Source organism: Phlebotomus papatasi, chromosome 1 (assembly GCF_024763615.1).
Source record: "Phlebotomus papatasi isolate M1 chromosome 1, Ppap_2.1, whole genome shotgun sequence".
In the NCBI taxonomy this organism is placed as follows: domain Eukaryota; kingdom Metazoa; phylum Arthropoda; class Insecta; order Diptera; family Psychodidae; genus Phlebotomus; species Phlebotomus papatasi.
Window position 1 is genome coordinate 48,524,908 of NC_077222.1, and position 27,883 is coordinate 48,552,790.

The 27,883-nt window shown below is 32.9% G+C and overlaps 3 protein-coding genes across 10 annotated transcripts in view; all 3 read right to left on the minus strand.

The window, feature by feature from the left end:
* Positions 1–13,886, minus strand: part of LOC129804980 (protein tweety-2) — a 58,106-nt gene extending 44,220 nt beyond the window's left edge. Inside the window, exon 1 of the mRNA XM_055852782.1 lies at positions 13,196–13,886. Within this exon, the coding sequence (XP_055708757.1) occupies positions 13,196–13,306 (111 nt within the window). The 5' untranslated portion in view covers positions 13,307–13,886. The remainder of the gene's footprint in view (positions 1–13,195) is intronic.
* A 189-nt stretch (positions 13,887–14,075) lies between these two features.
* LOC129805279 (endoribonuclease CG2145-like) lies at positions 14,076–17,649 on the minus strand. Its single transcript, XM_055853086.1, has 4 exons — positions 17,520–17,649; positions 17,069–17,305; positions 15,826–16,859; positions 14,076–14,544 (listed from the first exon to the last, which is right to left on the minus strand). Exons 2-4 carry the CDS (start codon positions 17,130–17,132, stop codon positions 14,308–14,310), a joined length of 1,335 nt encoding a protein of 444 aa, XP_055709061.1. The 5' UTR covers positions 17,133–17,305; positions 17,520–17,649; the 3' UTR covers positions 14,076–14,307.
* A 3,452-nt stretch (positions 17,650–21,101) lies between these two features.
* LOC129804746 (high affinity cGMP-specific 3',5'-cyclic phosphodiesterase 9A) overlaps positions 21,102–27,883 on the minus strand; it is a 145,365-nt gene continuing 138,583 nt past the window's right edge. For 7 of the 8 annotated variants that reach the window (XM_055852363.1, XM_055852328.1, XM_055852355.1 and 4 more), the window contains one exon: positions 21,102–27,565. In XM_055852363.1, the coding sequence (XP_055708338.1) occupies positions 26,621–27,565 (945 nt within the window). In that variant the 3' untranslated portion in view covers positions 21,102–26,620. The remainder of the gene's footprint in view (positions 27,566–27,883) is intronic. The other variant, XR_008752019.1, reaches the window with a different exon arrangement.

The window sequence follows — 27,883 nt, forward strand, 5'->3', positions numbered from 1 at the left end:
TAAAAGAATCTCAATTTACTGTGATCAATACTGATAATTCTAATTTCAATCTGATTGGTAAAAATCACAAAGCAAACGACAGCCTTTGTGCGAAATTGCTTCACAATCTTTGTGAAGAAAATACCTTTCTTGGAAATCAATTTGGCAAATTCTCTTATCACTTTCAGATAAAGTATTATTTGCCATTTATATTTTAACAGTCTACTTGGAACAAACTCTCTGAGAGATTTTATTATCGTCTGAGTTCATATTAAACATGAATATTATATGTTTTTTACATTCAATAATAAAATGCCAATTTCAACAAGATATCTGCAAAAAGGTGAATGTCGTTTTGAAAATTAATAATACATGGCATTAATGTCAACTAAATAAAGACGTCAGACATGATAAAACCATAGTAACATAAAATCTTGTCGAAAGAAATGGAATTAAGGAAGCGTCATTTAGTTGGTCGTCCTTTTGTTCCATACAACCATCATCCCCATGATAATGGCAAAATTGGTCTGGAATCCTTGTCTCTCCTTCTTTTTATCAAAAATGCTTTCATTCTTCCCTTCAAAACCTCCCATCATATCTTTTTTCATTGCTCAACCCATTTAGTTGATGTGTTGCATTTGATTGAAGAAGAAAGAATCAATCTCCTCTCTCCTTCACTTCCATTATTCATTCTTTGGGATAAGCGTTAAGCCATTTCTCAAGCAATACCAACACGATTTCTTGTACGAAATTTCTTTTCTTTATGCACCTTTGTTGTATAGCATTAAACTGTTTCAATGTGAAAACACATTTTGTTCAATTTAATTTTTCTTGATGGATTTCTTTACAACCCATTCTAGTATATTAGTTCCATCATTCATGCTAACTCTAGCGAATATTATGGCTACATTAGAATTATTCAATTGAGAAAAAAATCAATTCTTCAATTTCAGATGAAATTAAATTAATTAATCATTTTTTGAATTTCAATAAAAATTGAGAATAATGTACGGATTGTGAAATTTTTTTTACTCAAAATATGAAAATTCAACACTACGTACGTATGTATGTTTACCATTATTTAAGATTACGAGGCCAATCGGTTTCTAAACAAATTCTATATTTTTGAATTAAGAATGTGTATTCTACTGTTGGGGAAATTTATTTGCCAAGATGTATCTGCATGGTTGAATTTATGAAAGAAAATCTAGACTTTTCAACCGTTCTAAACTTTCTACCAACAACCAAGGAATATTCACTTTCAGCCACTTTAACTCTTTCGTCTCCTTTGGGACTCTGGGTACCCATGGAAAAAAGAATTTTTTTAGACTATTTAGAATCGATAAAATTCCGATTCTTGTGGATGATTACAAACTAGAAGGATGTCCAAATCTAGGATATTTTTTGCAGGATCCCAATTAACTCCTGAGCTAAGATATTTTTGGTCAAAAATCGTGAATTTTCGATTTTCTGCTTCCTTGCACATATTGTGACTTTTTTCATATTTCTAGACCCGAATAAGGAAAAACCTCTCGGGGCCAATAAGTATGATAACTAACAATTACAGATTACATAAATTCGAAAAACAGTTTTTTCTTAAATTTTCAAAAAACTTGTTCAAACTTTATGGGTACTCTCGTCCCCAAAAATCTAGAGGTCAAATGTAAGGTTATCCCGCCAATTGTTTTTTGACACTAACCCTATAAAAACATTTCAACATGGTGAGTTGGTGTGACAACTTGAGGTTATGTGTCTTCTAATTCGATCTGAAGGTCTTCCAAAAATATTTGACTGAATTCCGTGCTTTGATTTTCCATCAATTTGCCCCAAGAACAAGTACAGAAAAGGTAATATTAGTGATTTTCTCTTTTTCTTGTGTGTCTCGTAATATATTTTCTGGATTTTCTGTTTAGATGACAGCTTCAATGAAAGATTTTCATGGTGAAGAAACTTTTATAGTCTTTGTGGACAACAGCGATGATGAGGAGTGTTTTGGAGCATTTCAGGATAGAGAGCTCATCGAAGTAGATGTCGGAGATGATGAAGAAATATCTCAGGAAAAGTTGAACCCAGATCTAGGCGAAACCATCCCCACTGTCGCGAAAAAGTCAAAGATCTGCATACTTTTTCCGGACAATAGCGATGATGAGGAGGGTTTTGCCGGATTTGATGAGAACGTGTTGATGGCAGAAGGCGTTAATGTGGCGGAAGCCGAAAGGGTATCCCAGGAAAACTTGATTCCAGATACAGGTGAGTGCACTCCGGCTCTTGAGAAAAAGAGGAGACGCCCCCATGATGATATAATTGCTTCTGAGCAAGAGAGACAAAGGGAACGTGAAACAGAATTCATTTGGTCTAAAGAGTTCTCACCACATAATGAATCATCAAATAATTATCGATATGGTGCGATAAAGATAGAGTTGGATAATGAAGATTTTACACCATATAATGTTTTTCTGAAGGCTCTATGTTTCACAGAGCTTGCTGCTCTTATTTGTAGTCAGAGTAAGCTTTACATGCACCAGAAGGGTGTTGTTTTTGATATTGAGGTAGATGAGTTGAAGGCTTTTTTGGGTATAAATATAGTTATGAGTTACCATGTTTTGCCCAATTTGAAAGATTATTGGTCAAAGGATCCAGACACTCATGTTCAGTACATTGCTTCAGTTATGACGAGAACACGATTCCAGGAAATTCGAGCTGCCCTCCACTTCAATGATAATTTCAAGGCGGACAAAAGTGATAGGGCAAATAAAGTACGTCCTTTGATAAACCATTTCAATAAGTGCTTCCAAAAAGCTAAAGAGCCAACAAAGCAACAAAGTATTGATGAGCATATGATCAAATTTAAGGGGAGAAATTCAATGAAGCAATATATTCGCAATAAGCCCATAAAATGGGGTTTTAAGATGTGGTGTCGCTGCGACTCAACGACAGGATACCTCTTCGAATTTGACATATACCAAGGTAAAAAGTCGCAGACGGAGTATGGGTTGGGCGAAGAAGTAATCCTGAAGTTGTGTAAAAAAAATTGAAAATATTGGTTGCGAAGTTTTCTTCGATAATTTTTTCAATACGGTCAGGCTGCAACATATTTTGCTTGCAAAAAACATATTTGCATGCGGCACCGTACAAAAAAATCGCAAAAATTTGCCAGAACTGAATCCAGATAAGAAGATGAAGAGAGGAGACATTGATTGGCAGTGTTCAGGACGCATTGTATGTGTAAAGTGGATGGACAATCGCTCGGTCATGCTCCTCTCAAATTATATGTCGCCAACAGAAATGGTGAAGGTGCAGAGACGGCAGTCTGGGACATCACAGAAGCTGGAGCTAAATTGTCCGAAAATTGTCCACACTTACAATCAACACATGAATGGGGTGGATATCATGGACCAGAAAAAGTCATATTATGAGCAAGATAGAAAGTGCGCGGCAAAATTCTACCTAAAATTATTCTTTGATATTCTGGACATTGGTATAAACAACGCGTGCATCGTTTACAACGAAATGTCACAGGAGAAAGACATTGGAAGATCACTCACACTGCTGCAGTTCAGACAGGAAGTGGCTAGGTGTCTCATTGGTGATTATAGGAGTAGGACACGAGCGCCTCCCACTATTAGACATTCTAATGAACTACTTCAACCCCTCCAGCACTGTCCAGTTTGGATAAAAATAAGAAGCCGGTGCCACCTGTGTTATACGAAAAATAAAGTAGACAACAGGACCTTTTGTAAATGTGAAGCATGCGGAGTGTATCTATGCTTCAATTCAACACGCAACTGCTTCAAACAGCATCATGATCCAAAAAGTATGTAAAAGGTGAAAAGAAAAGAATGTTTGGTTACATTTGCTTTTATTTATCAACATGGGGTAAATTAAGCTAATTCAAAACCTGCTCCAAATGGAAACTTTTCGCTACTCCATATGGAAACGCCATTGTCATCATGATAAATACAGTACTAAATAATTATATTTATATATTTTCTATACCACAGTTTCATTATTTAGTTAATTTTGCTCTAAATAAAGCGAAAATCCATTCATATTCACACATTTTAATTTGTTAATTTCTCAGAAAAATTAAAAGTGTTCCTTTTCACCATCGAATTTTTCTTCGATCGACCATGTTTTCCAATGAAAAACACAATGAGATGACTTTTGTTTATTTGTTTTGTTTAACATTTATATCATATTTCTGGCTAATTTTGGTTAAATTAAGTGTTAATCTTTATTGTTAATGGTACGTGAAGTTTTAAAATGAAATAATTACCTATTTCGTGAACAAAAAGGGTTTTTCTGAAATGTCTGCAAATACTTCAATAGGAAACCCAGAAAATATGATTTTTTTGGAGAGATTTTCTTGTTGTTTTAGATGGGAAAGAAGAAAAGACAAGGAATAAGTACAAATCCTGTACTCAGGAGCAACTCAACAAGGTTTTGGAAGCCTTTCGTCGCGGTTTCACTTACACTGTTTGTCTCCTATTAGAAACTTTCCCTTGTCTCCATTTGGATTTATTTGTTTCCAATAGAAGCATTTTACGCTCGCGTATTTTTCTTGTATTTAAGAAGCTTTTAAATTATATCTAAAGAATTTTCACAAAACAGTAACACTCTAGAAGAGTCAAGGATCAAATTTATGTAATTCTCTTCAGAAAAAATATAAACTATGTGTTGAATCTTCTGTCAAAGTCAAAGCATCTGGAAATAGTTTTGAATTAGGACATTTACCCTACTTTCTTTGTAAGTCGATACAGCGAGTTCAACGATTGTCCTTCTGAAGCTGAGTTTCTTATTTATGTAAAATTTCTGGTGAACAATCTTTTCAGATTTGTCATTGATGCGAACGGATTATTCTGGACTTATCCATGGAGCAGTCCAACGAACCTTAGAATGTTCCCTCGAAAATTCCAAGCACAAGTGTTATTGGAATGTCTTTTTTTACATTCTGACGGATTGTTTGACAGATAGAAGTGTGCTGATTTTCCTCGGGAAAATTTTTCCTGATAATGATGAATCCAGATTGTCCAGGAAGTGTTTTTTTGACTCTTGGGAAACTTTAATGTGTCTACAATAACATCGTGTTGAAAGAAATGTGTGTTAAAGTGTTATTGTGTGAAATATGTTGAGGTATCTGTTGGCAAGCAGGAATTTAGTGTCTTCTTGACCACTTCCTGGACATCCCACAAGATACTGGTCAATAATTCTTCTTGTTTTAGTGATCAACATTGTAAAGGAGTCATTTGACACGCAAAAATAATTCACAAAATTGATATTATTGGCTTTTGGAAAATTGAAGTTTGTCCAAGTTTGTATCCTTTGCGTTCATTTGGGGACGAGAGTACCCATGAGTTTTCCAATTTCCCAGAGGCGGAGAAAATTCTTTTTCTACAAAAGTATCATATTTGACCACTAAGACTTACAATAAAGTGAGTTTTACTGAAATTCGTTCGCTGGATATGTTGTGGTCCGGAAAGAGTTAAGCTCAATACGATTTAACCCATCTCTCGAACCCATTTCAATTTTTCATTTGTACAATTCTCTGTGACACATTTTGAAATAGATTTTGACATTTTTTTTTCTTACACAACTTATGCCGTGCTAACTTATGCAGGTCTTGTGCCTGATGCTGTATCCTTAAAAATTGTTCCTTTTAAATTTTTTAGAGTGAATCTTGGTTATATTAGTTGATTTAAAATAGAATCACAATAAAATTGCATTAAATTAACGATAAAAATTTACGATAAAAATATATTACCGGTTAAATAAAAAGTATAACAGATCTATACCGATATTCCAATTTACGCTTTTCCAATTTCTTTGTAATGGTTATACAGAAAGTTTATCTTTTTATACCCTTTACCAGTGGCACATTGCATTTTGTCATTAAGTCAAAAGTCATTATCATTATTACCAATCTATTATTTCGATAAGATATGTTTTATATTTAAGATAAAAGATATGAAAATGTAGAAATTATAAAAGATGCTCAAAAAGATTTTAGGGAATAAATATTTTAATTGATCAACACAAAACTGGATCAAACCTTCTGACCTTTTAATATAAAATTTAATTAGGTTTAACACTTTAAGGACGATAGGGATACCGGTGTTCCAAAAAAGATCTTACTGTTTTCTAAAGTTTATGCTTGGCTCTTATGAAGTCAGAAAAAGTGATTTCTTCTGACCCCCAATTTTTGATCCTCTTGTTTTTAAATAGTTAATGGGATTAAAAATAATTAAATATTTATTTTGTACACTATTTGAATTCCTAGTTTTATTTAATATTTTCTTAGTAAACGCGTTTTTTAATAAATTACCTTATTAAAACTAAATTTGCAAAAAAATATTGATTTTATTATTATTTATTTTTCATCCCTCAATTTCCCTGACATTGCCCATTTACAATTCAAAATTATCATAATAGTCACAATGAGACAAAGAAGTAGTGAGTTGGAAATATTGTTGAATAATATACAACTCGCTCCAATAAATCGTCACCCCCCAGTAGTATAGGTCTCCAAAAGCAACATATCACCCCATATAGGCACCTTTTATTATTTTCCTCTCCATTATTGTGAAAGAGAATTAAATATTAATGGAGGAAAAGGGATAAATGAAAGACATGACCTATTGAATATTCAAAAGCTATTTACTACACTTTGTCATTATTATTATCAACCTATTATCCTTAACCTGCAGCATAATCCTTTGCTATTTATAACGATGAGTAAAGTCTCATTTCCGGAAATGTTTTGCGAAAATGGATTAAGAGTGTCAAAAGGAAAATTATCAAGTATGAAATTTTTAAAATTATGTAGTAAATTTTATAAATTAAAAAAAGCCAGAAAAAATAATCCAGAATAATTTAGCTTAATAGAAGCTAAGATTGAGAATTAGAAAAATCTTACATTATGACTTTCTTCTTAATTCTTTGAGAATATTTCTCTCTGGAGAATTGTGATCTAATATAAGTTTTAATCCCATTATTCACACTGTAGATTGTCGCTGTGAAATCTAGCAATTTATCTATATATTAAGACATAGATAATACTTTCTTTTAGAAATCTTTGCATTATATTCTAAAATTTGTTGTATTGTAAAGTACAGCTTGACTCTTCTATGGAACAAGTCAAAACTTAAGAAAACATTTTATATAAGCTCTTAAAAGATTAATAATTTATTTTAAAGAATTTCTGAGAACACTTACCAAGGTGAGCATAAAAAATATGATAAAATTTAAGGCAAAATAATTTCCTTGACCGGAAATTAAAATCGAAATAATTTAGTAACAATTTTAAAGATATTTTTTATTTAGAAAATTTTGAACAAAATAGAATTTGAAAATCAATTGACCGAAATTACGATGAAGATGGAATCAAAGTTCAATGAAACAGACATTGGATTTTTTTTAAATAAACTTTTGTTCTTTTAATATCTTCCTGGTCTATCTCTCGGTAAGGCGCAAAAACTTTTAGAAAATTGGATGTGTGAAATTGAGGGGAGAAATTTCGAGGGTGGGTATCATATTTTTTATACACTTACGTTCGGAGGTACTTTTCTCTCATACCGTTCCACCCCCTCCCCCCCTTCCAGCGAAAGAGCATGAGTGTGTTAGGGGGAAAACTTTCCAAAGTGTAGATTAAGGAAGTATGTTTTCAAAGAATACATACAAGAACGAAAATATTACGTAAATTCGTAAGAGGATTTTCATGACTTGCCCCTCAGACACTAATCAACCTCTAAATATTCAAATGACTGAGCATGCAAAAATTATGCAATAAAAAGCACAAATCATCGGAAATATTTATATAATAATAAAGTATATTTGTGTCATGTACATTGCTCCATATTATCAGCTCTCTTAAATCAAGCGCAATATTTGTTGATGTACCAAACACGAGGGGCTGTTGAAGGAAATTACATTTAGACATATCATGACCCCTTCACCCTTTTCCCCTTTCAATCAGACCCAACTAAACCCGTATAATGGGTGTGGAGCCACAAAATCTATTGGCAAAATCAAATAGGGAAGAATAAAATTAAGCGCAACGATTTTTTCTCCTCCTTCTAAAAAATATTAACAAGAGGGTAAGGAATCAAGAGATTATTTTCACCGAATAACTTATCCAGTTTTCTCGTTAACCCTCTCCCCAACCCTTATGATGTACATATATTGCGTCTTTTCTCATCCACTTTTTTTTTTATTCTTATATACATATAGACAGCATACTAGGAAGTTGAACGAACGGTAATGATTTCTAAATAAAGATAGAGATGAGTTCCGGATGGGAAAGATGTAAGGAGGAAGATTGGAGAAGAACCTTATTATTTCATTAATGTCATCTATATCTTCCTGTATTGTCTGACAATCACCCCAATGTCCGTTTTATTGTTGCATTGACTAAAGCAATATAGTGAAAAATAATCAAAACAAATAAAACTTTCACAATAGTTGAACATGAAATACTAATTAAGCGATAAAATGGTCCAGTTTAAAAGAATTTGCAGTTACGCAATTATGGAATTAAATTTTAAATTATTGGAAATAATTAAATATAAATCTTTTATTATTTTCTCTTTTATCCCAATTATTTGAGGAAAAAAATGGTATTTTTAGTATCAATTGTATGAAATTATTGTAGGAAAATTTAAGTTTGAAACCAATGGTTTCAAAATTGACTAAAATATCTATATTTCCTAATAACTTTAAGATTGTAGAATAGACTCTTGCTTATCCGTATACTCTTCGTCCGATTAATACAAAATACTCTGGGCAAGAGTTAAATTTTAAAAATTTCCTTTACAGTTCACGTTTTGGGAGTTTTTGTTGAAGCAAGTGTGATTCTTTCTCACTGTGACTTTTTGGAATGTATGAAAATCCAACGAGAATGTCGATTCCATCAGATCAAGACTAAGGGGTCAATTCCCAATAAAATGTGTTATGTGTTATGGTAACATGTGTTATTATAACACTTAACACATGTTAAGCTCATAACACATCCGAGCAATTCCCAATAAATGATTTTGGAGAATTTTATGGTGTGTTATGATAACACATGGAGACTTGATGACTGCGCCATCTAATGTAAAGCATTTCCCGCGATTAGCGCCATCCATTGTACGTTTTGGCCTCTGACAACCCCATTTGGAAATTATTTTTGTAATTATTTTTTTCAAAATATGGTAATTTTTATTAAAAGAGATTTGTTTAGGTGCGAGATACATTATTATTTGTCTCAAAATGTTTTGTGTTGTACTGGGCATGAATTGGTGTGACATTTAGTTGCCCAATTATTTGAAAATTCACAAGAAAAAAATATACATAGACAACAGAAAAGCAGTATTGGAGTGTAAGAGAAAAATGGACAGATAAGACTTGATCAGCTTATTGTAGATGAGATTGCAGCTGATGTTGGGAAATGGCATGCAGTGATAATAGTATGAAATTCTGAAACACATTCAAATTTTGTATTAAATAAAATAATCTAGAATTTGAATGAATATTGGCAAACATTTTCAAACAATAAAATATAGAAAAAAATCTTTAATCAATAATAAATCTGCACATGTCACAATAATATGATATATTTTTGAAAATAAAAAAAAAACAAATATTAACAATAATTTTAAAGTCAAAAAATAGTAATCATTTTAAAAATGAAATGGAATGGAACGATATATTAAAAAATAGTTGCCTGGGGTTGGAAAGTGGAAATGTTTTGGGTAAAAAATGTGACTTATTATTAAGTATTAAAAAAAAACATATTCATCAATAATCGTGAGTCATAATAGTCCTTATTTGCATTATTTCAACAGTTTTTTCCTTGAATCACTTTTTAACACAATCATAAATGCTCCTCGAGAGGTTGTGTTACAGATAACACAAGCCGTAGAACAAAATGATGTGTTATGTGTGTATGGAGAATACCAATATTCCATAACACATGTTTGGAGACATTTTTAACACATCCGCCATTTTGATTATAACATGTGTTATCGGGAATACCAATTTATAGCCGTACTCACTATGGCGCTGTTATCTTGTAATATCGTTATCTCGTTATTTCGTTATGTTCTCGTAATGTATTTTATAAATGAAAAATTATAACAATATAACAGATTACGGAGATTACGAGATAACAACGCCATAGTGAGTACGGCTTATGTGTTATCTCGAGATAACACACGATAACACATAACACATGTTATTGGGAATTGACCCCTAACTCCACAAAGATACGCAAACAGGAATTCAAAAAGTGACATTTTGGTCCCACTTGCACGGATAAGCGAGAGTCCTATGTACTTGGATTTTCTAAATAACTATTTGAAAAAATGGTAATCAATGTTTTGTAAAATCTTTCACCAATTCGACTTGTAAAAAATATTTTCGTTCCAATTTTCTTATATTCCTTAGATGTGACCTTTTTCATCCTCCTATTTTTTCCAACGATAAATTTAAGGCCTGTAAATTGCAATTGACAAATCATGATACAGTGCCCGTTTTGTAATCCAGATGATTGGGAGACAATATGACAGATGTTCACTTTGTAATCCGGATGGATTTTTTGAATTTGTTTAACGTCTCGAAAATATAATACAAGTTTCTTTTTTGTAGAATTAGAATAAAAGTTTTAAAGAAGATTATAAAGACATTAATTAGAGAATTCTATGCTATTATACTTCATTTATTAAACAAAAATATCACAGGATAATTCATTTTCATTGGTGAAGATACATATGACCTCAAAATTATTTTAAATGTAACCGTCGATAACTCGTCTGGATTACGCCGATCCGGATCAGAGAGCGAGCACTGTATTTTGATTTTCGAACGTTGTTAATTCTAAAAGTTATTTTCAAAGATTTTGAATGACAATTTTTAATTTAATTTCAAATGTAATTTGAAGTCAAAATCTAAATTTTTACTTGGTGCATTTTGTCACAACGTCTATAATGGTGTCTACACGCTAGAAGCAATTTTCGTCAAAAATTGTCTTTTTAAAAAAAATCTGTCATTTCTGCCTACAAGGATAGGGGAAATTTTCTTTAAAAAGGCTTTTTTTTTTAAAGAAATTGCTTCAAGTGTGTAAAGGCCTTAAAGATTGTATTTGGCGATATTATGGCTGTTATGAAAATTTTATGTAAGATCATCTCTATTTTAATATTTTAATCTTACCTAGCGCGAACTTCAAGTTCAAGATATAATCTTGATCGGAAAGGACCTTAATCTAAACAGCGAGAAATATTATAGAGAATTTCAGTAATGTTAAGATATAATAGCGCTTATTATAATATATTAGATTCGGTGGCAGCCAAAATCCCGAAAGCCAAAATCCCGAACACCAAATTCCCGAAAAGGCCAAAATCCCGAAAGCCAAAATCCCGAATGTTCAAAATCCTGGAAGGGATGAAATTATATGGAAGAAAATGTTTAGAATAACTTTCCAAAACACAGAAGATTTCCCTTTGCCTCCAGAAAACGCGTGTGCAATCGTAGGAGTAGCTATGGCACTTTTAAGAATTCGGTATTTTTGCTTTCGGGATTTTGGATCATTCGGGATTTTGGCTTTCGGGATTTTGACTGGGCCCCAAAAAATTCGAGTGTGATCGAATTCTGATTCCAAACGCCTCCCTCTAGGTACTGAAAATTAACCGGATTTCTAAAATAAAAATATCAAAACATTGCACTGTTTTTGCAAATCTATCTCCTAAGTGGTTGCTAATATATTTTCAAACAGACCTAAAATTTAACTGAAATAATTTATGAAGTGATAAGAGAGATTCCTAGAACAATTCTAGACAATCTAATTTTCAGTACCTAGAGGGAGGCGTTTAGAATCAGAATTCGATCACACTCGAATTTTTCATATTAGTCCCATTCTCCTTTAATTAATCTTAAACTAGCTATTAAGATATATTACGATAGATTACATTAAATGAATATGAAAAAAAATATGAAGTGTTCAAAGCCAGAGTGTGTACGAACCTTGAAAGCCCAGATATATAATTTCAAGAATTTTAAGAGTTAGCAGGATTTGGCCAAGTGAAGCTTTTTGAGCTTTCAAATATATTAAATAAGACAAATTTTATTTCCAAAATCGAAAAAAATAAACTTTTAACCATTTCACTTTTTTTATTTTGAATATCAAATGTGTCTTTTTTAATAACTCCTTTCAAATTTGTCAAGTAAGCTTTTTTGAACTTTTTCAAAAAGTGCAATAATGCGAGATTATGGATGTCTTAAACATCCCTGCACTCCCCTAGTGTGCAATTTATTACAAAACTTTCTTGTTTAAAGCTGTCTTCTGCTACAATCATCGGTTACATAATATCTGGCCTTTTTTTCTTTAAAACGCATTTTAACGATAAACCTGAAAGACAGACGCACATCGAATAGATAAACACCCTGAAGACTTGTTCCTCAAGGACAAGCACTTCTGGGTCTTTTTTTGCGCCATCTGAAACATTTGTGGTCTACTTTTGATAAAATTGGGATCATTTTGGAAGACAACAAAGTGTCCAAAGAACTTCCCTAAGTATTTAGAGCTAATTCCATTGGAGGGCATTGTATCTGAAGCTTTATATATCCAGAGGTATTTCTCAATATCAAGCAATATATCAATGTGGGAATATAAAATTTAATGAAGTTGCCAAGCAGGTGACTAGAAACGACTGGTGGGGAGGTGGGCATGTCAAGACAAAAGGATGGAAATCCGTATTATAATACAAGATCAATTTACATAACATTCCAACGATTACGCTATCTCTTGAACATGTAGTATATTAAATTAATTATGGGATTTGTCGCTAAAGGCATTTCTCTTTTTTTTCTTTTGATTCACTCGATCCAATGCACATTTCTCCTCAGCTGCACCACTTGGACCAGCAGATTCTCTGAAGCTCAGAGACTGGGTATTATTTCAAAAAGCGAGTCAAGGTTTTCAAAGGAATTAGTAATAGGGATGGATTATTAAAAATTTAGAAAATTGTTGTAGGAATCTGTAGCGAATGGTAATGCTAATCTCTGAAATCGTACATTAGTCCTGCTACAACTATTGATAACTGGGATGGGCTTGTATTGTCTGAGCTTTAGTGCCTGAATTTCTGGGAAAATTGGCGATTGTGCGATGCGGGGGTGAAGCACACCCTCTTTGCGCACAACCCCAGGGGGTTTGGGGCAGATATAGAGAACTAGCGGGGTGTATTACCTCAATGTATGAATCGCTGTTGGGATTGAATGCATTGCTGACTCTGTGCAGGGTGATGTTGAAGCGGGGCACCGAGTGGAGTAGTCGCACAATCATCGATGGGGGCTCCATTGCGTCACGGGCTCACAATTTTTTTCTGGCGACTCACGGACACGGTGACAAGGGCAGAAGCTGCTACACCATTTACAGCCTCTTTTTTCCGCGGCGAAGCACACAAAAACTTCCTGTTTCTCTCTCACTCCAACCACACACAGAAAAAAACGATGCTCAATGGCCCCTTTACGAAGGGTGGGCCTCCTTTTTGCACCCCTTCTCAACACCAGAGATTCACACACAATTTCCTGCTAGTATCACCAACAACCACTGGCCAGAAATCCAGCAGACATCAATTGAGCTAGATTTTGGGCGTCAATTTATCCCTTTTGCACGTAATCCTTCATCACAAAACTCAGTAACCATCCCATTCACCACAGAAACACCCTTTCACAGTACTTTTCACTGCAAGTTTTTGTGGGAAAAAGCTCGTGGAAGCTGCTAAATAGCACACCACATTAAATAATTAGCACACTTGAGTCACTTTTCACCGAAATTTTGATAAGAAGCTTGCCGAAATTGGTGTAAAACACTTTTTCCCACACTATCATCGCGGATGAGGCCCGGAGAAGTACTGAAAAACAAAATGACGGCACCCTGAAGTTGGCGTTACAGAGTTGGCCGAGAAAATCCGAAGTAACATTTTGGGTGGATTTTTTTTGAAAATACACCCAAATAACGGACACCCGGCGTCTCCACTGAGCAACTTGATTTCAACATAATTTGAGCAAATTATTTGAGCGGGAAATGGTGAATATCTTTTAAAAACCAGATCAATAAAAAATACATTTAAGTAAAAATGCAACAATATGTCTTATATTTCTGCTATATTAATCTCTTAATCTCAACATTTATGTTTAGCAACAATTTTTCGTTCAAAATATTCCTAATATTATATTTTATTTCGTGGTAATAGTTTTTTGTCGTACAAAAATTATAAAATTTATGTATTTTCTATAGCTTTCGAAGATAATTTGTTTCAAGAAAATCTATCAGGATTTCAAAAGCCTCTCATTGTGCTAAATAATCTCAGGATAAGCACTACCAATTACATTCTTTCCTCTGTATCTGAAAGTGTAGGTCTTAATTTTGAATCTCTGCCCATGCCCTGAAAGAAGGCATTCAGAGTCCGGGAATATGGCAAAGCAGACAGTATATAGGGCCATCTCGAGCTCAGGTGACGTTCCAACAAACAAACTGTTCACCGGCTTGTTGATATTGTCATAGCTGAAGCGGATTTTGGCAATGGAACCACTCTGAAAGACATTGAAAAAAACATTAGTTAAAATGACAAAGATTTTTCTTGGCTGCAATTTCATTATCTTCTTCACTGTTTTAGAAGAGGGAAAGGGGTCTGGGATAAAAGGAAATGGTGTGTTGTATGGGATTGATATTGTCTATGCTTATATATCTGGTTATGAAGCGATAAAATCGATAGAATCGCCAAATTCAATTGGGAGAGTAGCCAGTTTTGTCTGGTTACGCTCGTAAATGTGATTTCTAACTCTTTCGTCTCCTTTGGGACTCTGGGTACCCATGGAAACAACAATTTTTTTAGACTATTTAGAATCGATAAAATTCCGATTCTTCACAAACTATAAGGATGTTCAAATCTAGGATATTTTTTGCAGGATCCCAATTAACTCCTGAGCTAAGATATTTTTGGTCAAAAATTGTGAATTTTCGATTTTCTGCTTCCTTGCAGAAATTGTGACTTTTTTGATATTTCTAGACGAGAACAAGGAAAAACCGCTCGGGGCCAATAAGTATGATAACTAACAATTACAGATTGCATAAATTCGAAAAATATTTTTTTCTTAAATTTTCAAAAAACTTATTCAAACTTTATGGGAACTCTCGTCCACAAAAATCTAGAGGTCAAATATAAGATTATCCCACCAATGCCCGCCATTTGCTTTTTGACACCAACCTTTGTAACAAAATTCCAAGCGGGAGTGACATTTTTGCCAATGTGGCCGATAATTTTGACATTTGACATCGCGGGAGATTGCTTTCAGGGAAGTTTTTCCTATTCTTCCTGATTTTGGTGAATTCTGATTGTCCAGGAAGTGTCTTTTATGCTTTTGAGAAAGCTAAATGCGTCTACAATAACATCGTGTTGAAAGAAATGTGTTTCAAAGTGTTATGTGTAAAATATTATGAGGAATCTGTTTACAAGCAGGCGCTGGGTGTCTTTTTTAGCACTTCCTGGACATCCCACAAGATACTGGTCAATAATTCTTCTTGTTTTAGTGATCAACATTGTGAAGGAGTCATTTGACTTTGACACGCAAAAATAATTCACAAAATTGATATTATTGGCTTTTGGAAAATTGAAGTTTGTCCAAGTTTGTCTCCTTTTCGTTCTTTTGGGGACGAGAGTACCCATGAGTTTTCCAATTTCCCAGAGGCGGAGAAAATTCTTTCTCTACAAAAGTATCATATTTGACTACTAAGAGTTGCAATAAAGTGAGTTTTACTGAAATTCGTTCGCTGGATATGTTGTGGTCCGGAAAGAGTTAAACATATTTGCTTACCGTGCCTAAATCTTGCTTCTTGATATATCCCTTATAGTCCAGATGCCCAGACTTTTCCACTTCGTTCATATAGATCCAATTGTGAAGCCCAATAACACTGTTGTTCTTGAGTTCTGCCAAGAAGACATGCTCAAATCCCGAACTTCCAATTCTTCCCTGTCCTCGTGAATACATGCTGAACCAGGTGGTTTTGAGGAAATCTTTGTGAGTAGCTGGATCTGCTGTGACTTTGTCTTTGCGCTGAAGGAAGAGCATTGCAGCCCTCATTGGCGCTGTTGATAGAACTGCATCCAGGAAGTCATTTTCTTCATGTTTCTCCATGGCCGTGGAGTGCTCATTGACAGTGGTGTCCAGTTCGTAATTGTTGAAAAGTAGCTTCATTTTAGCCACCGTAGGGATGGCATTGAGAGAAGCTTCATTGGTGATTTGCAGAAAGGGATTGGGAGCATCATCCTGAGTTGAGTAGGAGACTGTCTTACTGGCGTAATTGGGAGTAACGTATCGGGCAGCATTGTTGGAGTCTTTGGTGAACAGAGTCTCTGACAGTGTTAAAACTTCAGATTCAATGCTACCCTCAGCTACAGGAGTTGTTGAAGTGACTTTGGTTGTGAAGATCGGAACTGGAGGTTGTGGTGTCTGTCGGGGGAGGAATTGAACTGAAGAAGGAGCTGTAGAGGGAGGTGTTCTCCAGGCTGAAGGTGGGGTTGATGGAGTGGGCTGGTTGGGTACTGAACCTCTATGAGGCAATGGTGGAAATTCTTCCTTCTTCTGTGTTGTTCTTTCTGTTGTCCTTGGAAGTGATGTTGTAGTCCTTGGAGTTGTGGTGGTTGTCGTAGTAGTAGTAGTGGTTGTAGTAGTTGTTGATGCCTCTGTTGTAGTCTTTCCACCCGAGAAGAAATTCCCAATTCTGCCGAAGAAGGAGGGTTTTTTCGTGGTAACTTCAGGAGCTACCGTTGTTGTTGTCGTTGATGTTGTCGGCGGTCTTGGCTGATATCCATCCGGATATGAGAGATGCATCAAATTTTCCTGTCCATCTAAAAAAAAAAGTAGTCACAAAAATTGCCGCATGTTTTCATCAATTATCTCTTTCAAATTCCCACTGATATAATTCATAGGTCATGGATCAACATTGATTTGTATTTTTAATTGAAGTAATTCGAACAATTTATGCGTCACAATCGACATTCGCATCGATACACTTTTTTTGCAAATGAAAAATTCTGTACGAAAATATTGTGCTTACCTGCCTCCTGTGGATACAGAGTAATTGCCAACAGCAGTAGAGAAGTCACAAATATCTTGAGCATTTTTTAGACTTTTTTTTGCTCTTGTGCAAATATAGAGAGTATCACGTCACACTTGCTTCTGAGACAGTTGATGAGAAACTGATTGTTGGAGAGCCCGAAGAGGCATTGAAAGGTCACGTTCCGCCTGCGACAGCTCCGAGAAATATGCCGAGAGGTGGAGAAATACACGAAGGCTGTATTTGTTAGCACGAATTAAGTTAAAAAGATCAAAAGTGAAAGACAAAATCTGTAATTTCTCGAAATGTCTTTGCCATACATTTGCTAAAAGTTTCTAACGTTCGAGGAATTGTGATAAAATTCAAAATTGTGCGGTTTCCCTCCATTCAGATATTCACCACTTTCATTAGGTTTTCATCGTTTTAAATTTTCGTTTTCTCATCATCTTACCTTTTCGTGTTGCTGTATTATTCACTTCCCGCCAAAAGCAATTGGTTACTTTAGTAGTGTATAACAAATCAAAAAATAACAATTATAAATATTTTGGGTAACAAAATTACTAATCTACCTACCCAAAATCTTCGAAAATCTCAATTTGTTTTATTTTAAAAGCCCTGACTGCAAAATGCCGGTTTATTTTCATGTCAAAGCATATGCAAACTGATATTCACCACCTTATATGCTGTGAATCCTGTCAGTTTAATTTTACGGGAAAGCATTCAAAAATTAATTTCTCTAAATTTAATCTAAATTATTTTTTACAGGAAAAAGTAAACTGAAATGACTAAAATTAAAGGGTGCAATTAGAAGTCATATAAAAGTATATAAAAATATATACTTAAAACTTTTATGTATTACATACTTTTATTCTGCGATATAAATTATAAAAGTACTTGGGTGACCTGTTGAATATAACTGAAATAATAACAATAATATTATAGAGAGTAATAATTCAAGCTGAGAAATCAAAGAAAAATCAGTTCTATGCATGTAATTATTAAAATGAGAAACTCTCGTTTAAGTGTTTCAGAATTATGACATTTAAATTAACTAATTTATTTGAAAAATTTTGTTTTTAAGTGAAATTATATCAAAAAGAAAGAATGAAAGAATTGAAATAGAAGACCTTACTATATTTTTTTCTTTTTAATTCAATAGGAGAAATACTATATCAAAAAATAGAAAGTGGTGAAAAATTAATTTTAAAATTCTATTAAGTAATAATTTTTCAATACTAATAATGGTGAAATATTCATGAATAAGGGATAATCACGAAATTCAGAATCATTTCATGTATGATTTTTTAAAGTAATTTTATAATCAATTTATTGATCAAAACAGAACCTTTTGCTCACCAAAAATGCTCATTTTCAAGCGGGAAATTGTTACATTTTTCGAACGCTTATAGGGTAAGTGTGCCAAATTCCGACCAGCTTGTAATTTCGGCCACCTTTTTTGTTCTTCGAATTTCCATGAACTTTTAGATTTTACGTACTCCAGAGATTATACAATGCAAAAAAATAACAAAAAATGTAGCTTCGACAAACGAGATGACGTGAAAAAGATATTGGAAGAATTCCCGAAGGGCAAGGTACTATGAGAATGAAGGTGGCCGAAATAGGGCACCAAAGCTATGTCTATATTTTTATTCATTTTAAAATGTATTTAGAATGATTTTAGAGTAAATCAAAACAATGTAATATGTAATTAAATATTGATATATTTTTATAGAAAATTTATTTTTTGAAGTAATTTTTACGCCCTGATATTAGAAAGAAAAATCCCTTCGCTACACTGTTTTAAGAAAAACCTGGCGAATAGACTTTTCCTAAGTAAAACAGCTTTTAAAAATTACCAAAGTAACCAATATTAAATTTAGACTCAAAACATTTGAGTAATTTTTTCGAATTGAAATGTTTGTCAACAAAATCTTAGTTTTTCTCTAATTACAATGTAAATAAAATTTTGTTACCAATTATTTTGTTATGTGATGTATTGAATATCAGGAAAAGCTTTTATACGAGATTATTTGCAATATTCAGTGCTTTTCTTCACCGTTTAAATTTAATTTGGCACGGAAATAATGAATCATTGTGTTGCTTTAATATTATCGTTTAACAAAAGCCCGTTCTTTTGCATAACAAGCTAATAATTATTTTTCATGTTAACAAACACAATTTTTAAAGGGTTATGTTGGTTACACGGAATAAAAAACACAGCATAATTATTTGACATTTTTTGTCACACAATAAAAAATATATTTAATTTTATCTAGAGAAATTTTAGTCCAAGAGTTTTTATTACACAACCTTTTGGAATTTGCTTCAATATGGACATAAATTTCTCTTAGTATGTAGAGGCCATTAAGCATATAAAAGTACGACATTTCAACTATATTTTCTGAAATTTTCATTTAAAAATTTTAAAAACTCAGCTGCTGAGAACTGATTTTCGGAGAACTTTTTGGAAGAACCTCATTTGCGGTGAGTAAGATTACAAGAGTGAATTCATCTGGAAGTTAAAAAAAACTAAATATTTCATGCTAGAAGATGAGTTAAGCTCGTACTTGAACAAAAGATTTTTGTTTTTTATTGATTACAACTCACAAAATGGTATTTTTTGTGTAAAAAGCTCATAAAAAAGGTCTCCAAACATCAGATCCAATGGCTGATTTTTTTAAATATATTTTTAAATAAAATTTTAAGAAAATATAGTTCAGTATTACTCATCAGAGAGATTCTAAACAATCTTCATTTATTTTTATATTAAGTTTAAAAAAAAAAACTTATATAGAGACAATAAGTGTCAATGTTTCGTAGAGTCCATAATGAGTCCATAGCTTCATAATGACTAAATTTTTAAGAACTGATTTTTTAAAAAATTTTAAAAACTGGTGGAAAGTGTTTAGTTTTTAAAGGCATTGAATAAACTAGCAGTAAAAAGTCAAATTTGGTCAGCAAAAAAATCGAAAAGATCAGTAAAAAATAAAAAAAATGGTCAGTAAAAAATAAAAAAAGGGTAGTAAAAAGTTAAAAGGACAGTAAAAAATTAAAAAGTGATCAGCAAAGAACTAAAAATGAGCAGTAAAAAATAAAAAAATGGTCAGTAAAAAATACAAAGTGATCAGTGAAAAATAAAAATTGGTCAGCCAAAAATTTAAAAAGAGCAATACAAAATAAAAAATGGTGAGCAAAAAATTAAATGAGCCGTAGAAAATAAAAAGTGGTCAGTAAAAAATAAAAAATGAGCAGTAAAAAATAAAATGTGATCAGTAAAAAATAGAAAGTTTATTTTAATAGAAAGTTTAAATTTAATTTTTTACTGTTCACTTTTAATTTTTTACTGCTCAATTTTAATTTTTTACTGACCACTTTTTAATTTTTCACTGATCAATGCGAATATTTCTAATGATCATTTTTAATTTTTTGCTGTTCAACTCGAATATTTTTACTGTTCATTATTAATTTTTTACTGACCATATTTTCTTTTTACTGACCATTTTTATTTTTTTACTGATTACTTTTTAATTTTTTACTGATCAAGTCGAATACATCTACTGATCAATTCGAAGATTTTACTGACCAAATTTAACTTTTTACTGACATTATTTTACTTTTTACTGACAAAATTGAAAATTTTTATTATTTCGAATTATTTGCTGATCAAATTTAATTTTTTGCTGATCACTTTCAACTTTTTACTGACCACTTATTTTTTCCCGTTTTTAAAATATATTGGAGGATCACAATAATTACTTGTCGTATAGTTGAAAAAGATTATTTAAATTATTAAATTAATTAGTTTCTAAAATTTAACGAAATATTCACAAGTACGAGCGACTCTTAATAATTCAGATATGAATAAGTACGTGAAACAAACATTTATATGAAAGTAATAAAATGCTATAAAAATGAAAACTGTCTTTTCTTGACAAAATCCTTTAACTATTGATTTCTAAAATCGTTCAAGATATACTAGACATTTTTATTCTTACCCATTTTTCTCAAATTTTAAAACAATAAAACACAGGAATTTTATCGTTTATTTTTATTTTTTATCTCTATCATAATTAATATTTTTACAATATCATCGAACAATATTTGTGAGTTTTCTTGTATATGATATTACCTAGTCATTTCTTTTTCAGTAATTATACAAATTTTTATTTTTTTATTGTTTCATTTTATTCTTCAAAACAAAACTGATTATTTTAATTTTTGGTTGTAAACTTCATATCTCATTTCTATAACTCATCCAAAATCCTATTATTTTTTGTATTCCTCTGTATTCTTCCTCTCTATTGACACAATATGTTCCATATATTTTTTTTCTTAATTTTTCTATTCAAAAGAGAGTACCTATAATTCTTTCAAAATGCCATGCATCTTCCATCTTTCACTAAAGGTTTTCTTTTAATCAGTATTTTATTTCTTAATTGATTGTTATGTAATAGACGACGAAATTTTGGTCCGTGTAGTTAAATCTGCACATGAACTTTATAATCTAACTAGAATGATGTGATCGATTTTTTTTCTTTTTAAATTGGGATAATTGATCCTAATCTGGAATTTGACACACATTCGGACATTTAATTGATTTGTTTTATCGACTTTCTGCAGCTTAATTTTTCTGTCATCTTTATATTTAAATCTATATCTTCTTCACAATTTTTTAGTTACTACTTTTTTTCTTTTTTTTCATCTTTTAGATTAATATAATTTCCTCTTTTCTCCACAAAAGATTCCATAAAAGTTTTACAATAGGAAAGGATAGAAAAATACTTTTGTAAATTGTTCCTTTTTTCATTTCTCAATTCTTTCATTTTTTTAGATTATGTTAAATTCTTGTATGTTTTGGAGAGTAAAGCAATGATCTTTTGATAAAATATAGGAAATTTCAACTTTGTATATTTTAAATTAACTTTTGTGTTTCATCATTTTGTACGAGATTTCTTAAGTGTTTCTTTTTTCTTTTTCAATTCTCTTCATTTAGATGAAAGATATAATGTTACTTTCTTTTAATGATCTCATCATAAGATATTTCAATTGCAATAGTCTCAATATATTTAGGTGGGAAGGCCAGAGATTAAATATTTTTATTTTTCTTCAATAACGATTGATTTTTCATTTGAAAAACTGCAGTCAGAAATATAGTCTGGGAAATATCGATTTTATAAATTCTTGTTTTACAGAAGATTCCAGAGGAAAAAAGACAATAGTTGGTCTCAAAAAGGATATTCTTTTCAACGTGCTATTACATTATGTTATTTACACATATAAGATTTCTTCTTTTACACAAATATTTTCTATCTTCTATTTTTTTTCTCTCTTTAATGTTATGTTGATGCTTAGGGAGGGGGTTTGGATTTTAATTATTATTTTTTTTTCATTTTTTTACTTCAATATTTACGGGAAGCTGATTAAATATTTAACTAGGACATGGACACAAAAACCGCGCCTTTTATTTCTTCTTCCTGATTTTCTTCTTCTTTTCATCTTTAAATTGCATTAAGAAAAGATTTTATGTTGTTTTTTTTTCTTCTTTTAAATTGATAATACCAACTCTTTCAGTCTTTTTCTACATGTACCTTGATAAATTTGGTTTATAATTCTGCATTTTCTTTCCTCCCACAGTTTCTAAACTTTCAATATCTATAATCTAGTCTAAATTTAAAAATTTATTTCTAATCTAGATTCTTCAAAATAATAAATGCACAACTATGTTTATATTTTGGAAAATGAAACAACATTTAGAAATTATATATGAAAGGATTTTACGCACATAGAATCTTTGGTGTAATTTACTAAATGATTTTTATTAAAAAAAAATAACAGAAATTATAGAGAACCGTTCACAACTAATCGATATATGTTCACAATATCCAGTTAACAAATAAAATATGTTATTTTAGTGGAATTATTATATAAACTTAAACCAATTAAAATGATGAGATGATACGTGTCAGAATTAAAGTCTGAATAATATTGTATTTTTTTATTTATAATATCACAAATTTCATAATTTACAACTCAAGTCAATACCAAAGATTCTATGTGAAAAGAAATTTATGGATCTCTTAATTTTAATTCAACGTCTTTATTATTGTTTTTTCTTTACTTTTGAAAAGCGCAAGTATCTGACTCTCTGAGTAAGTACAATTCGTAATAATGTCAAATCGGAAAACGGGCAAAATCTACTCTAAAAAAGTATTTGAATTGTCACTGTTTAATGGAACACTTTAATAGCCCTTAAGTAAACCATATCGACTATACAAAGAAAAATATCCAAATGCTCCGTCTATATAGCCACATCTTTAGACTTTATCTGCGTGTAATTAATATTTAGTTACTTGAATTGAAATATTTTATTCCCATCGTATCCATTGATTAACTAGAGAGCCTTGAAATAATTAAATTATTTTAAACTCCAACCAATTAGCGAGTGCAATACAATCAAAATAATCTTAATCACTTGAAATAGTATCGAAAAAATGTGCAAAGCTGATAATTTTCAAAAAAAATAAACGAATTACATTATTTTTCTGCCCGAACATAAAGAAAGAGTTGTTGTATAATCCGCATTTTTTCAACTTGTCACCGCTCTGGAGCTTAATCGGTAACAGATACCATTTCCCGATCTTCGGTGACCCCAATAAAACATTATTTCCCCCACCCCTAACCCTTAGAAAACAGAAAACCATGTTGTTTGGTTTATATCAAAATTTGCCCAAGGTTATTCAAATGATTTTCGGATATGTTTTAGAGGTACCTTAAACGAATATTTCGTCCATACATACCTATCACTGAAAAAATCCTCATTTTGAACTATTGAAAGTCAAAATTCAATCACTTTGGTGGGGTATCATTTTTAATCGATTTGCTTAAATTTGAATTTTTTGGAAAGGTCTTAAAATTACCAACCCGGCTGCATTGGTCTTTATCGGTAGTGGATTGGTCAAGTACCGGTAATATATTGATTTTTCTTGGATTTTTTTTTACTTGACCTTATGTATGTTCCCGAGCTAGAGGGTCAAACGGTAAGTGATATCGACTTCCGGTTTTCGATTATTATTGATCGTATCGAGATACTTTATTTATATTAAATACTAATCACACAGGAACGCCTTTTCGCAGTGTGGATGCTTCTTCCATGTTCCCGGAATTTTTGGCCAGAAGCGATGTATTTTTATTACGTTTTCTCACGTGTGAAAATGTCTTTTTCTGGATATTCAGATTTTAGTATCGGGCGGGACTCGAACTCCCAACACTGTGAGTCAAACCGGGGATCTATCCGCCCAAGAACCCGGTTTTCGATGAAGTGGACATTATTGCAGAAGGTCTTTTTCCTTTTTTCTCTTGATCCCCTACATCCCCTCAAAAACCATTTTTTTTTTCTATAGTTTACAGACCTATGACCGGGAAGATTCGTCATCTTGAATTTTTGAAGGTTAAAGTAAACTTCAATCACATTTGGGAGTTCATTTTTCAACTGATTTGCCTAAAATTGGTATTTTTGAAATGGTATTGAAATTTTTTATCCATCTTTTTCAATTCCAATCGATAATTAATTGTAATTAGTTAAATAATCGTAATTGATTTATTTTTCTTGAATATCCCTGTTTATTTGTGTGTATGTTACTAATGTCAAAAAAATTCCAACATACACATTTCCTAACCAATATTCAATTTAGAATTGTTTTCAGGTTTGTGAATCAATTTAATCGGTAATAAATCGATATAGGGGAAAGGACTCTCCCTTCGAACGTTCATGCCTTCGAATAATGTAAATCTCATATATTTTTCCTAAGAGGATTACACATAATTATCACATAACTATCAATAATTGATAATAAGCTAACTAATATTTAATAAAAATGTTTAGGTCTTTTAGAAAAAATTAAAGAAAATTCACATTGTTCGAAGGCATGAACGTTCGGAGTTTCCCTACACCCAAAAATCGTGCGAAATCGGACCTTTATCGGACTTCGAGCCCTCAATCGATCAAGTGGTAGAGCACTTGTTCTATGATGCAAGTGTTCCGGATTCGAATCCCCTTTAGGTCACCAGGGATTTTTCTGACGTTAAAGGGGTTTGAATTGCATCCTGTGAGCCTCTTCACTGCATTTGATAACACGGGGCATGGAACTGACAGCCCCATCCCTGTATAAGGAAAAATAATAATGAACGTCCCGAAACTGCCCTTGCGGGAAGGCCTAAGTAAGTTTTTAATGGGCGTGGCTTATTTTTCCAAATTTGTACGGTCAAGGTTTAGTGGTGTTTATAAGACGAAGTATAAAACAGGTCAATAAGAAGTCATGCCCGTGTAGCAATTCTACTTTTAAATTTAAATTATTTTTTATAAAAAGGATATAATTAAGATTTATTTTTCGGTCGATCTTACTCAGGTCATCAAATACCATTTGCATCCAAAAAAAAAAACAAATTCTAAAGACAGTTTGAATTATGCCAAAATTTTGGAAGACTACAATCGAGAAAAGATGATTGAAATTCAGAAGAATCCAATAAAATTAAGAAAAATAATAATTTTTAAGACTATTTTTTTTTCTTCTTGATAAATCCCACCAAGAAGGTACCTCGTTTTAACGTCTTTCGAGTATATTTTTAAATAAGTATCCACAGTATGTTTTGTTATTACTGAATGCTGAATAAATATCACAAAGTTGAAGCAAAATTCTTATATATTTATGGAAGAACACAACAGCAGTTGAATTCATTATCATTGCGTTATTATTATTATGAAAATCGCATGATTCGTCGCTCAAGTACCGTGAGAGTGTGCACAATGAGACTTATATTATCATCCTTCCAGGTACGAACATAAATGGTAGAAGTTGATGGAAGTAATTCCGATTTATTTTTGCGCTTTTCCAACGTGCACCATTCATGAGAGATTTTGCACTATATTCCAAAATTACTTTAATATTAATTGTGCAGGAGATGGATTACAACTATGAAAAGTCTCTTTGAAAATGGATTGTGAAAAGATTTCATTTGGCTGTGAGTCTCTCTCTTTTCGAATATTCACAAAAGAATATATATAAATTATAAGAAAAGAAATATATAGTGAAAAATTAAGAATTTATCATTTAACGAGATACCTTCAAAATTGGGTAATCCTTTTTGAGCATTCCTCTTGGAAAACTTACCATTCAATAATCCACAACATGTTGCGGAAAGAGAAAATTTCCAAAATTTACATTAAATATATACCTCTATGGGGATGAGGCTTATAAAATCGCGTCCTCCCAATTCATATCTCGAGGCTTGATGGGGAGGATGGAACTGGGAGCTGGGGTGACAGTGTTCTAGCTAAAATTAATTAAATTCATCATTGATCATAAGCACACAGAAGAATGGGGACCCACATCGCATTGGCGATGGATGTTAAACACTCTCCGGATTGAGTGGTAGATTGCTCTCGCAACACTTGCACACAAGAGCACTGAGTCGATCACCGATGCATGTCCAGTTGATGGAGAAGGATCCATTGCCAGAGAGTGCACTCGCCGTTGTGGCGTCCGTGCTCCGTCGTCAAATGTTGTTGTTATCCGGGTTCCCACCGCCACCATCACTGGGACCCGTGGAAGCCACAGGAGTTTCCGGGAGACGTACATTGGCCTCAAGGAGCCGACCGCCCGCAGTGGCTCCATCGTCGTCATTCTTATTGGACGCCGAACTCTTGCGACTGGAACTGCTGCTGCTGTATCGATGCTTGATGGGCACATCTAAACTATATGCGCGATTTCTCGAGGAATTTACGAGGAAGACATCTCCACGACATTTGAGATTTGGCGAAACACTCCTATGAGATAAATTGCAGCAAAACCCATCAGCTTTGGGCGGTCCTGCATTGTTATTCTTTGCCGGAGACACTCCAGCTGCACTCCTCGTAGATCCTGCTCCACTGGCTGTAGGTAGACGCTTGGGATCCTTATCAAAACTCAGCCCTAGGCGTCCAGTGAGTTGACGAAGTCGCGAAATGAACGTTCGTGCCCCGGAAGCTACACTATTTGACTGACAAGACGATGATGTCATTGGCATCTTTCCCAGGCGCATCTCTCTCGTTGGCAAACTCCGACTCTTCTCGCCCTGACCACCATTTCGTCCATTCCCAAATTCACCTGCTCGTTCAGCAATTGCCTCATTCTCCAGTCCGATGTTGTGACGCTGCAGCAATTGCTGTTGTTGATGATGGTTGTAGTACACAGCCGTATCACTGGTAACTGCCTGCAGTCCATCGGACATCCGCCTGTTCTGGTACTGATCCAGACTTACTGCCCTATTCGTTCCAAAGGGTGTCCTGTGTGGATGATGAGTGTGTATGTTGCCATAGGAGCCCCTCATACGATTGCAATACATCTCTACACACATCGATGGTCTCTTCTCCTTGCTCACCTGTCTCTTGCCCGTCTGCGTTGACTTGCTCCGGCCACTGCTCTCCGTATCCACTTTGAACTTTGATGTCTTCTCAGCGACCTAATCGAGAGGAACGACAAAATTGGATCAATTTTTCCAACTCAGATTTCACTAGTATATATCTTTCCTGGAGTTAAATCATTGATTTTTTTCTGGAGGATTCTCTCCCGCCCCACAGGGACGACCGAAGGATGTTTCATTAATAAATGCAATATGCACTTTAGCTATTCTGGCCACATTTTACTCTGAGATTCTACTTTTGGTGAGTTTAAAGTTGCCACTTCCGTCGAAATTTATGCATATTCCCACGTACAATTTACAGTATCCTGTCAGGATTATATACTCCCACTGCTATTTTAGAGCCTATTATGGGATGAA

Bases quoted from the DNA above. Each gene is read 5' to 3' on its own strand.
- LOC129805279 (XM_055853086.1), bottom strand. From the start codon at position 17,132: ATGCTCAAGATATTTGTGACTTCTCTACTGCTGTTGGCAATTACTCTG. The intron at 16,860-17,068 runs GTAAGCACAATA...TTTTTTTTTTAG, and splicing joins TCTGTATCCACAGGAGGCAG to ATGGACAGGAAAATTTGATG. The intron at 14,545-15,825 runs GTAAGCAAATAT...AATGTCTTTCAG, and splicing joins AGAAGCAAGATTTAGGCACG to AGTGGTTCCATTGCCAAAAT.